The sequence below is a fragment of the Symphalangus syndactylus genome, chromosome 14, assembly GCF_028878055.3.
Source record: "Symphalangus syndactylus isolate Jambi chromosome 14, NHGRI_mSymSyn1-v2.1_pri, whole genome shotgun sequence".
Lineage (NCBI taxonomy): Eukaryota > Metazoa > Chordata > Mammalia > Primates > Hylobatidae > Symphalangus > Symphalangus syndactylus.
This window is the reverse complement of record NC_072436.2, coordinates 107905418-107918178: the sequence shown is the minus strand read 5'-3', so window position 1 is coordinate 107918178 and position 12761 is coordinate 107905418. Positions and strand designations below refer to the sequence as shown.

The 12761-nt window shown below is 45.7% G+C and overlaps 2 protein-coding genes across 22 annotated transcripts in view; both read left to right on the top strand.

The window, feature by feature from the left end:
* CLEC16A (C-type lectin domain containing 16A) overlaps positions 1-12761 on the top strand; it is a 240763-nt gene that overhangs the window by 79395 nt on the left and 148607 nt on the right. For all 21 annotated transcript variants that reach the window (XR_010115778.1, XM_055242568.2, XM_055242566.2 and 18 more), the window contains one exon: positions 963-1063. Coding sequence is in view for 20 of the 21 variants with exons in the window: in XM_055242568.2 (XP_055098543.1) it covers positions 963-1063 (101 nt within the window). In the remaining variant the exon portion in view is untranslated. The remainder of the gene's footprint in view (positions 1-962; positions 1064-12761) is intronic.
* Positions 1138-7268, top strand: LOC129462526 (ribosomal protein uL30-like). The gene has a single exon (XM_063618240.1). It carries the CDS (start codon positions 3112-3114, stop codon positions 3892-3894), a length of 783 nt encoding a protein of 260 aa, XP_063474310.1. The 5' UTR covers positions 1138-3111; the 3' UTR covers positions 3895-7268.

The window sequence follows — 12761 nt, the reverse complement described above, 5'->3', positions numbered from 1 at the left end:
CACAGACAGTCTGCGGATCAGAGCCTCTGGCCTGTGGGCCAGACCTGTGCATATTCTATTCTGGTGTTGAAGAGTATTTTTCTGTGAGGCCCTTCACCTGGAAAGACAGCATTTGGGATGTGCCGTTTCCGATATTTGCAGCCTCTCTACAGATCTCACCCACAAAGCATCAGAGGTGAGAGACCTCACTATCAATTCTTCGCAGTCAGAGAAAGTCGGCCTGAGAAATTGCTGGGTCAGGACCCTGCCAAAGTGAAATCATGAAGTAGTGCCCTTGGTATATTAAAAATGGAAATCAAATAGCAGCTCCCATGCATTGGCACCACCCACAGTGCCTGGCCCTGTGCTAAATGCTTTTCAGTCTTCGTTACACTTGAATCCTCACAATAATCCTGCAAGGTTGGAATCCACCCCACACAGATGGGGAAATAGAGAGGTTTTATGAGACTCGCCCAAGGGTTTGCTGAAAAAAAAGCTAAGAAGAGGCAGAATCACAATTTGAACCCAGGCAGTCTGGCACTAGGGCTCATGTTCTTGAACTTGTTTGGATTGTTGTTTGTGCCTTGTGTGACATCACACTGTCCTGTTTTCTTCATTGGCTTGTGACACTCATCACTTTGCATTGATGTCTATTTGTTCTGTCTCTACCAGCTGACACGGGAGCTTTGGTGTGGGGAGTTTGTATAATTGATTCCCTGTGTCTGGAATACCTGGTGAATGATTGTTGTGTGACTAAGTAAGCAGTCTGTTCCTTGGTCAGGTTCCCCTCTTGGTAGCAACTTTCCCAGGCAGAGCCTGTCTCTCATTTGTCTGTGTCCTCAGTGCCTGGTGCTGGACCAGGCACACAGTTGTGGCCTAAAGAGCTGTGTCAAAGGCAGCTAGCACCCCATGTGTAGGTTAGAGAGGGGAGGTGTTCACCCATGTGCACCATGAGGCTCATACATGCCCCTCCTCTTTTCCAGACCATTCCTGGATATGGTGTACCACGCGCTGGACAGCCCGGATGATGATTACCATGCCCTGTTCGTGCTCTGCCTCCTCTATGCCATGTCTCATAATAAAGGTAAGCACCCTTGCCTTGCCTGACTTCCTCTCTGGGCTCTGCATACGCATAGCATCCTTCCCCTCTGCTGCACAGAGGACAAAGAAAGGTGCTTTCTGTACAGAATTTCCTTTCTGGTTTTGGTGGTCCTTTTTGGTTTTGACTCTCGCTCCTCTTTAGCTTCATTAGAATTTCTCAGGTGTTTTTCTACCAACTGAAGCCACCGGAATTGGTTACTCAGGCAGTATGGAGGAAGGTGACTTGACTGCCTAACCCAGGATGACTACATTCACCCTGTGGTTTTCTTTTGACCCCTTGATTTACAAGTGACTTAGCATCCGACCTCTTTCCTAACATCAGAACTGAAATCACTCAAACTGTAATCTTGGTTTTGCTATTTATAACACTTGGTGTTCTTATTCTGGGTTCAGAGCTGAAATAGACCCTGGGTGGACTTTGTGGAAGCATAGGTTTCCTTTCTGAAGAAAGGTGTAGTTCTCTGGCTTCCCCTGTTAAGGCTGCTTGGCCAGTATCCAACTCTCGTGGTGTTGACAGGTTTTGTTAGGATGCATTCATTCACCACCTTGCTGCCGACCCCTGGGAATAGTTACTGTTGTTTGCCCTGCCTAGCTTGACATGGGCACGTTCTGAAACCTCCACATCAGAATCTCTTCAAAGAAGAATTCAGGAATATTCCTTCTAACCCCTGCCAAAAGCTGGGCTTGGCATAGTAAAAAATCAAGTGATGTTTTAGTAGGTTTTTTATAAGCTTATTGGGGAGTAGACAGAATTGGGTTTTACTAAGACAGCCTATGGCTAGAGGCATTAGAACATACATGATATAACTCAGTTTATGTGTTCTTAAATCATTAATCATGATAAATAAGTTGATTGGTGGCAGAAGAGTATATAGTGAAAAAAGTCTCCCACCTTTGACCCCAGCTCTCCTCTTCAAAGGCAGTTCCTGCTACTGGTTTCTCTTGTGTCTTTTTAAAGATAGCCAAACAAACCCCAGTAGGAGTATATATGGTTTTATTTGTATGATTGCCCACTTAGCTGTAAATGGAGATACCCATATTGTGCTTTCTACCTTGCTCTGCTCACGTCATCATATTTCAGCACATGGGTTCACATCCGTAGAGAACTGCCGTTCTTTATCAGTGTGTGAGCAAATCATAGCAAATCATAGATATTAAGGATTTTTGCATCTATGTTCATGACTGATACTGGTGTGTAGTCTTCTTGTAATTCTCTTGTCTGGTTTTGCTATCAGGGTTATGCTCCCCTTATAGAATGAATTGAGAATTATTCTCTCCTCCTTGATTTTCTGGAGGAATTTTTGTAGTATGATTTCTTCCTTAAATGTTCCTTCAACCAGTGAAGCCATCTGAATATGGAGTTGTCTTTGATGGAAGGTTTTTAACCACTCAATTTCTTCAGTAGGTATAGGGCTTTGCAAGGTTATGTATTTCTTCTTGAGTGAGCTTTGGTAACCTGTGTCTTTCAAGGAATTTGTCATTTCATCTGAACTGTCAAATTTATTGGCATAAACTTTATGATATTCCTTTATTATCTTTTTAATGTCTGTAGGATCTGTAGTGATGTTCCTTCTCTGATTCATGGTATTGATAATTTAGGTGTTCATTTTTTTTCCTAATCATTTTGGCTAGAGGGTTATTAATTTTATTGCTGCCCTCTGTTGTTCTGCTGTTCTTGATTTTATTGATTTCTGTTCTTTTTTTTTTTTTTTTTTACCTTCTGCTGCTTCCAATTTAATTTACTTTTTGTTTTATAGCTTCTTATAAAGAAGCTTTAGGCATTGTGGGAAGCACCTTATTTTCCACAGCCAAGCCGCTTGTAATGAAACTGTAACTTACAAGAAAAGGGCTGGGTTTTGAAAATGACATAGGCTCTAAAAACCCTGGAAGCCATGCAATTTTTGGCAGGAATCAGGGTTAGCGGGACCTCAACGGCTCACTGCGGCTAAGTTAACGCTGACTGGGTCCTCCAGCGTGAGCTAGAACAGGCGTCTCTATGGTCAAGTAAACAGAGCACGTGCTGTCTTCTCTATGTGGTGGGGTTGCATGATCAGTAGCTGTACCACTAGAAAGATGGCGGAGCAAGAGCAAAGAAAAATCCCTTTGGTTCCAGAAAATCTCCTGAAAAAGAGGAAGGCTTATCAAGCCCTTGAAGCCACCCAGGCAAAGCAGGCACTTTTGGGAAAGAAGAAGCAGAAGGAAGGAAAAGGGCTCAGGTTTAAGCGACTGGAATCAATCCTACATGATTCCTGGCGGCAGAAACGTGACAAGGTGCGTCTCAGACGACTAGAAGTGAAACCTCTTGCCTTGGAATTGCCAGATAAACATTCCTTGGCCTTTGTTTTATGCATCGAAAGGATTGATGGCGTGAGTTTACCGGTGCAGAGAACCATTGCAACACTTTGCCTAAAGAAAATTTTTGGTGGTGTCTTTGTAAATGTCACCCCCCAGAATCTAAAAATGCTGCATATAGTGGAACCTTATGTGACCTGCGGATTTCCAAATCTGAAGTCTGTCCGAGAACTAATTTTGAAACATGGACAAGCCAAGGTCAAGAATAAGACCATCCCTCTAACAGACAACACAGTGATTGAGGAGCACCTGAGGAAGTTTGGCGTCATTTGCTTGGAAGACATCATTCATGAAATTGCCTTCTCAGGGAAGCATTTCCAGGAGATCTCATGCTTCTTGCGCCCTTTCCACCTCTCAGTGGCTCGTCATGCTACCAAAAATAGAGTGGGCTTCCTCAAGGAGATGGGCACACCTGACTATCGGGGTGAACGCATCAATCAGCTCATCCACCAGCTGAACTAGACCCAGGTGCCAAACTTTGATAAATTTTTTATCAACGAAGTGGAAGCATGTGTTTTGTTGTTTTGGGAATTTTTATCAAGTATCTTCAGAGAAGATTATTTCGTGCTCTATCTTCAAAAACTGGAAAGGAAGGGTCAAAGAAAAGACAGTAGCTGGCCGGGCGTGGTGGCTCACACCCATAATCCCAACACTTTGGGAGGCTGAGGTGGGTGGATCACCTGAGGTTGGGAGTTCGAGACCAGCCTGACCAACATGGAGAAATGCCGTCTCTACTAAAAATACAAAAATTAGTTGGGCATGGTGGCACGTGGCTGTAATCCCAGCTACTCAGGAGGCTGAGGCAGGAGAATTGCTCAAACCTGGGAGGCGGAAGTTGCAGTGAGCCGAGATCACGCCATTGCACTCCAGCCTGGGCAACGAGTGAAACTCCGTCTCAAAAAAAAGAAAAGAAAAGACAGTAGCTTATGTTCATGTCAAGCACCTCTCATCACAGTCTAGTTCCATGGAAAAATTCCAGCGTTTTCTACATTGGGTGCTGCGTCATCGAAATTGGCACATTCCATGGAGGAAGGAGTCCTGCTTTGCTGCATGTATCCTAGGGTTTAATGTTGGTAAATGAGTCACTCTAGCATTTGTACAAGGCTCCCTAAGACTCCTGCAGCAGTCGACCAAGCCCAAGGACATAATTGAAGATTATGGACAGTCCTGGAGCCTTGTTTTGAAAAAGGACTTGAAATACACATGGGAAGAAAGGCATAAAAATAAATGTTCACTTGTCTCTGCTGTGAAAAAAAAAAAAGAAGAAACTTTAATTATTGATTTTAATCATCGTAGGAAGCTTTGATCACTGATTTTTTTAAGCAAATCAGCTTATTTTTTTAAACTAACATACCATAAAATTAACTCATTTTTGTATTTAATTCTGTGAATTTTGGGACATGTATGGATAGGTGTGAACACCACATAATCAGGAGATAGGACAGTTTCATTATCGGAAAAATATCCCTCAGGCTATTCCCTTTCCAGTCGTTGATTTTTAAACCTTTCTTGTCTATGACTTTAATGCTATAAATTTCCCTGTAAGCACTGCTTTACCTGCATCCAGTAAATTTTAACATATGAGGTTCATTCAGCTTTAAATTTTATACAATTTCCCTTTTGATTTCTTGTGTTTTGTCACGTATATAATTTCTAGCTGTGTTTCTCTTACTGATTTTTCTCCTGCTTTTGGATTCCTTCCCCCATTTTTTGCATGCCTGGTCATTTTTGATTGGTTGACAGTTACTGTGGTCTTTACACAGTTGGATGCTGGATTCTTCCTGTAAATATTTTTGGGCTGATGGTTAAGTTAATTGGAGTTGGTTTGATCCTTTTTTGAGGCTTGCTTTTAAGCTCTGTGAGAGCTGGTCCAGACAGCCTTTAGTTTAGGACTAACTTCGCCCTACTACTGAGACATTACCCTTCTGAGACTCTACCGTGTCCCATGGTGAGGTGGTCTCTCCACACTGGCCAGCCCTGTGTGAGCTCCAGGAATTGTTCCACAGGCTTCATTCTGGCAGGTCTTTCCCTTTCTTCATGTGCATGCACAGACCAGAACACAGCAAGGCTCTAAAGGAACCCTCTGCACATGTCTGAGCTCTCTCTCTGCAGCTCTCTCTTCGTTTCTCTTGTCCATGAATTTTAACCCTTTGATCTCCCTGAACTCCAGACTCTGCCTTTTCTGAGAGAACCACAGTCTTTGGGTTTTCTGTCCCTGTGCTGAGGCCTGGATACTCTCACTGGACAGCAAGCTAGAGCAATCACTGGGCCACCGCCTTTGTGCTTCTCTCTCTCAGGGATCTCTCTCCTATGCTGCCTGTTCATGCAGAGTCTGATAACCATTGTTTTGTATATATTGTCTTGCTTTCTAAGTTGCCTGAATCAGAAGGATAAATTCAGTCCATCTTGGCCAGAAGCATAGCACCTTTAAAGAAAAAGTTTGATTGAAGTCTAATTGATATGCAATAAACTGCACATATTTAAGGTGCACAATTTGATGTTTTGACATATGTAAATACCCATGAAATCATCACTATGATCAAGACGGTGTATAATCCAGCATTCCAAACATTTCCTCATGCCCCTCCCTTGCTTCCCACACCCCTCTCCCCAAGTAACACCAATCTGCTTCCTGTCATTCTAGATTAGTTTGCACTTTCTAAAATTTTGTATAAACAGAGTCATGCAACATTTACTCCTCTTCATGTGGCTTCTTTCAATCCACATAATTATTTTGAGATCCATCATGATGATGTGTGTATCTGTAGTTCATTTCTTCTTGCTGAGTAACATTCCATTGTATGAACATACCACAGTTTATTCATTCATCTGTTAATGGAAATTTGGGTTCTTTCCAGTTTTGGACTATTACAAACAAAGCTGCTGTGAGCATTTGTGTGGCCCCATACAATGTATGCGCATACAGAGAGTTGTATGAGCATATACGTTCTTTTCTCTTGGATAAATACCTAGAAATGGAATGGCTGAATCATATTTCTCATATAATTATGGGAGATATGTGTATGTTTGCTTCCATTTTAAGATACTGCCAAACTGTTTTCCAAGATGCCTGTATAATTTTATATCCCATCACCAGTGTACAAGAGTTCTAGTTCCTTTACTTCCTTTCCAACATTTGATGTGGTCACCTTTTTAGTTTTCACCATTCTAATAGGTTTGCAGTGGTATCTTATGATCTTAATTTGCATTTTCCTAATGACATTGAACATCTTTTCATGTGTTTCTTTTGCCATACATGTCTTCGTTGGTGAAGAGTCTTTCGAATACTTAGCCCATTTTTTAAATTGAGTTGAGTAAAAAAATTGTTGTGTTTCGAGACTTTTGGGTTTTTTTGTTTTGTTTCTTTTAAGATGGAGTCTCACTCTGTTGCTCAGGCCGGAATGCAATGGCGCAATCTGGGCTCACTACAACTTCCGCCTCCCAGGTTCAAGCAATTCTCCTGCCTCAGCCTCCTGAGTAGCTGGGAGTACAGGTGTGCGCCACCACGCCCGGCTGATTTTTGTATTTTTAGTAGAGACGGGGTTTTGCCATGTTGGCCAGGCTGGTCTCGAACTCCTAACCTCAAGTGATACACCCACCTCGGCCTCAAGAGTTCTTTATGTATTTTGAATGCAAGTCCTTTATCAGAGGCATTTAGCAATGATTTTCCCCAAGTCTATGGCATGTCTTTTCATTTTCATAACAACATCTTGGGAAGACCAGATGTGTTTTAATCTCCATGATGTTCCTGTGGCACTTTTTAATACCTCCTTCTCTCTGTATTTTTTCTGTCCCATTCTGGACTGCTAGGCCTTGGAAGGCAGAAACCATGTGCTCCCTGCAGTACCCAGCCTACCGCCTGGCACTCAGTCAGTGCTCAGCCAGAGTTTGCTGATTGGTTGCTGCTCAGCTATGTGGCACACCCCCAAGGCCATCTCTTCCTGGCAGCCTGTAGCTCAGGGCTTCAGCAAAGAAGGTGCTGTCTGTGTGGTGTAGATGCCAGGCTCCATGGGACAGTTGGCAGGCTCCTCATCTTCTGGGTGACTGGCGTTCTCCGTGGTCTTCCTCCCTGCAGCCCTGACCTGTGCAGGGAGCAGAGACGTCATGGCTTACCGGGTGTGCTGCTGTGCACCTTCATCCACCTTATGCGCTGGAGAGTCCACTCACCCGTGTTCCCGCCTGGGCATCCTACCTCTTTTTCTTGGGAATTTCTTCTTAGAAGAGTAGAATTGTATATTCAAGGAAATTGAACTCCTTCTTCCATTTTCTGCTAATGCTATTCGTGTATTGATTCATTCATTCTTCCAACAAATATTTTGGAAGCCCCTGTTAGATGCCAGGCACTGGGATCAGTATTAGGGATGCAGTGGTGAACCAAACAAATGCTTTCATGGAATCTGGATTCTCTTAGAGGAGACAGACAGTAAACTAGTAACCAAGTAAAATAATCCCATGTAGCGAGAAGTGCAACAGTGAAAATAAAACTAGGTAATGTGGTGGGGCAGGCTGAGGGTAGAGGGTACTACATCCGCCTGAGCAATGAGGAGAGGCCTCTTGGAGGCTTAAGTGATCAGGAGGAATAGGCTTGCAGTTTCTGATGAATTTCCTCAGGTAATTAGTTATCCAGCAAATGCATGTGGAGCACCGGCCATGTGCCAGGCAGTGTGCTCAACATGCGGACTACAAAGTCCAGGCAGACCAACCCAGGCTCTTGCCCAAGAAAGCATCAGTCATTCCTGGACAGAAAAGTCCTACGAGGAGGCTGTCAGCACAATAGAGGGTCACTTGCCTGGTGGTGAGTGTGGACTGTGCCCGCAGGAGTGAGGACCCGTTTCCTGAGGACACTTGGGCTATGGTAGAGGGCAGAGCAAGAAGGGGCATGAGAGCCTGTGGCATATCCGTTGGATCACTGCCCGTTCCCCAGGGTGAGTGGCAGCATTCCGAGGCAGCAGGGTGTCCCGAGAGGCAGGCATCTGGAGCCAGTCTGCAGGGGGTGGCACAGACAGCGACTGAACTGTGTTCCTATGAGCCGTGTGGGGCTGCTGGGGGGCAGTTGGTCAGTTAGTTGGCTGACCCACTCTGCACCCCTCAGAATGGGTTTGCAGTAATTCAGCCAGCAGGTGGGAGGGATGAGAGGTGAAACTGAGAGGCTTTCTTATCATTCAGCAGATAGTTGCTGCGCACTTGCTAGGGCAAGGCCCTGTCATAGGCACTCAAACAAGCCCAGATGAGTTTTGCTGAAGTGAACAAGAAGATTCATTGTGACTGTGACAAATGGTAGAAGGAAATGAACAGGGTGGAGTGATGAGGAAGCCCAGTGGTTGTGCTGCAGGGGTTACTAGGTGCTAGTCAGGGTGGTCGGGGAGGGCTCCTCTGAGGAAGGACCAGCAGAGCCACAGCCCAGAGAGTGAGAAGGAGCCAGCTCTGCAAAGACCTGGGGCAAGAGTGCTCCAGGTGAAGGGAGCAGCATGTACAGAGGCCCCGGGGTGGGAAGGAGCAGAAAGTGGGCCAAGGTGAGGCTGGCCAGGTGGGCAGGGGCCAGGTCATGAAGGGCCTTGAAGGCCCTGAAGAGGAATTGCCATTTTTTTTCCAAGTGCAGTGGGAAACCCCTACAGAATTTTTAAGTGGGACAGTGATGTGGTCAGATGGAAGTTTTTAAAAGAAACGTTGGCTACCAGACGGAAAGTAGATGACTGCGGGTGGGGATGAGTTGCAGGAGGGAACACCGAGAGACTTGCTAAGAAGCTGTTGCAGTCGTCCAGGTGAGATAATGTGGATTGGATTAGGCTGCTGGCTGGGGAGTGGAGGAAACTGGAAGGACTTGTGATTATTTCAGCACTAGAGCCAGGACGTGCTGATGGGTTAGATATAGGGGTCGAGTGAAAGGGATGAGTCAGATGACTCCTGTGATTTGGCTTGAGCAACGATGGGGGTGCATTTACTAGAATGAGGAGACACGGAGAGTCACTAGGCTAGGGGATGAGGGGTTCTGGCTGATTTGAAAGGAGGGGGCATGAAGGGAGGAGCCTGGGTAAGACTCAGGTTCCTGACTCCTTTCCCTGCGTGACAAATAGCAGTGCCATTTCCAGAACTGACGAGCATGGGCCTTGGAGTAGATTTGGAGAAGAAACAGAAAAGTTCAAGTCCGGTGCCCCAAGGCCCAGGTGCCTGGGGAAGCTGCCTCGTTGGGGAGCTGCCACCTGGTTTATGCTCAGTCCTGGCCTCTGGGCACAGAGTCTGCATTTGGTGGGGCTTTGCTGGTGGAGGTTGGTTGAGCGATTGGTTTTTGGTTATGCAGCAGCTGGTCAGGCTGCCCTTGACCTTCAGCCTCACTTTTCCAGATCCTTAGCCCCCAAATCAGGCCCCCAAGTGACCTGGTCCCTTTCTCATAGATTTTTTCCTCATAGACAATTTTAACATAAAATCCATGTTAATAAAAACCAAATGTGAGCTCAGGCCTTCCAGTAAATCATAATAGATTAGATGCTGCACCGAAATGAATATCCCACAGTGGAAAGGGTTGAATGGTTGGCGGAAGGCGCTTGTTGTGATTCAGTTGGGCCACATAATGAATTCTGGTTTGTTTCTGTAATAGAAAATGCAGGCTTTGCTCTTATATCAAGTCCGCTGAGTCCTGGGCCAGAGGTGGAGGGATGGGGGTGAGTTTTACAGCTTTTGTATCTTGAAGGTTCCCCAGTTCAGTGACCAACCTTCTACTCCTGCCACTCCATTTGTCATTGTTTACCCAGGAAGAAGGAGTCTTGGGCTCTTTGTGTTTTGTGTTTTGTTTTGCTGAGAAGTTAATGGAACATGGATGAGAGATATGGAAAAGGTTGAAAGGTAATAGGCTAAAGGGAAGCTTTTGCCATGCAGAGAACTTGCACAACGTCAGTTTGGATCTTGGCTGACACATAACCAGAATTGGAAGTACATTGGAAATCGGCCCAACATCTGGTTAGCTTTCGAACTCTTTGTTCTGTAGTCTTCCAAAGCTGTTAATACTTGTGTGACTGCAGCCAAGGAGACCTTGCGTGGTCAAAAGACGTTTTTAAAAAGTTTGAACATTGTTTACCTGGTGTTCTCGTGGTCTCTTTATCCAGATCTGTCTAATTATTCTTATGCATCTTTGGTCTGGGTCTTTTCCATCTCTACCCTGAATGGGGGCTACTACTAAGGGGGAAGAATCCAGATATCAGTAACTGAGAAGGAAGCTTAGTAAGAGTTACTGACACTGTGGGGCCACACCTTTCCCTTCTGTTTTGGATTCTTTGAATGAGTTAGTTGAGAGTTCCGCCCTCCACCCCTGTGGACTGGGGACACCTGTTCTGACTCGGTGGGGACACCTGTTCTGACTCGGTGGGGACACCTGTTCTGACTCGGTGGGGACACCTGTTCTGACTTGGTGGGGACACCTGTTCTGACTCGGTGGGGACACCTGTTCTGACGCGGGGACACCTGTTCTGACTCGGTGGGGACACCTGTTCTGACTCGGTGGGGACACCTGTTCTGACTCGGTGGGCAGCTCAGGCTTTGACCCCTCAGGCAGGGCTGTGGGCGGGACAGGGAACATGTGGTCTGCTGGAAGCCAGAAGGAGCTAGTGCTCCCGTGAAGTGCAGCAGGGTTTCTTTGGAATTTGTCTGTCACAAGGCACTTACGAGTTGAAGCAAATAGGATAATGTATTATCCACAGTGTTTATTTCTGTCAGAGGGAAATGACTGGCAAAGAAGCTATTGGGTTTGCAGCAAAACCTGCCTTTCTGTGACCAAAAACCATGGGGTATGCATGTGTGTGTGTATGAGTGTCTGTGTGTGTATGAGTGTGTGTGTGTGTTTGTGTGTATGTCCTTGCACACAGCAGCCGTCTTACCTTTCACATGCATGCCCCTGTTTCACGGTGACATTGACCTTAGCCACTCAGAACCATCAGCCACCAGGTTGTTTCAGGCAGGAGGCTTAAACCTAAATCTAATGTTCGCCACAAATTAAATGCCATCCTAAGTACAGTGATGGCCATGCAATGATTGTTATAGAAAACAAAAATGAGAATAAGTTGCTTTTTCACTTGCCTTTGATTGTACCACCTTAAGATAACCAACTGCTGACAGTGTCATATTTCTTTCTAGCATGTTTTGTGTGTGGGTGATGGTTGGGCTTTTCTGCACAGCTGTCATATGGTGACTTCTATTTTATGTATGTTTCCCCTTAATTTTGAGATTTGTCTAATCTTCTGCCCAAAATTTGATCAAAACTACTTTTTAAAAAATTAATTCAGCAAAAATGTATGGACTGTTGTGTTTGTGTCAAGAACACCGCTAGATCACATGACATACATAGCTTGGGAAGGTGGAGGGAAAGAGCATTAACCAGCAGGGATCATGGGACACGGCAGAGAGGAGGGAGGTAAGTGCCACATGGCTGCATTCAGGGCTGGGCTTTCCACTCTCCACATGACCTCAGGCAAGCTTCATGTCTGTTTTGAGCCTCAGCTTCCTCGTCTATAAAATGGAAATAATATTAGCCACTTCATGGAATGTCATGAGGATGAAATGAAGCATTCCACGTCATATGCCTGGCTGATGGTCACCGTTTCTTCAGGGCTTACCATGCGAAGGCAGTCTCGTCATCTTAGCAGAATCCTTTCCTCCTTCCTTCCAAAGATACTCTGTTCTTCCCCAGAGAGACTGGTGATTTTGTTGTTGTTTGTTTGTTTTGACTGAGTATTTTGGTAAATGATAAGGCCTCCTTGAAAACACTTGATAGTTCGGAGTCACAGAGAGGATTTTAAAGGCCATGGTGGGAAAAAGAGCGGGGAGAGAGAATAGGGCCCCTGGCCCAGAAGGAGCTTTGGGGAAAGAAGGGAGATGTTCAGAGGGGTTTCTGTTGTATAGTTTTGCCGTGTGCTGTGTGGAATCACCTCTGCTCTCTGCCTCCCAGGGCTGGTGGTAAAATCTACCTCACATGGACTGCATGGCAGTAGCAGGTCAGTTTGGGGGAAAGGGCCGGAAGCATGGAGACTACTTGGAGCAGCCAGGGGAATGGAACCACCCCAGTCAGCCAGGACACAACCAGATCATGTCATGGCCCGCTAGCTGCCTCTCCTGGGCCCCTGCACTGCATCCACCCTCCAGGATCCTGTAACGAAGCCTTGCCTGTCCCTTCCCCCATCCTCCACCTCATCGCCCCCTCCCTGGCTCTCCCCCAACCAGACCTCCCTGGCTCTGCTCCACTCCCTGCAGTCCCACCTTGGTTTGTTTGGCAAGTCCTGGCCCTCCCTGTCCAGTTCAAGGCAAACTCCTGTTCATTCTTTAGGCTCCAACCTGAGCAGCTC

What these genes read in the sequence shown, in the direction of transcription:
- LOC129462526 (XM_063618240.1), top strand. Translation starts at nt 3,112, where the DNA reads ATGTGGTGGGGTTGCATGATCAGTAGCTGTACCACTAGAAAGATGGCG.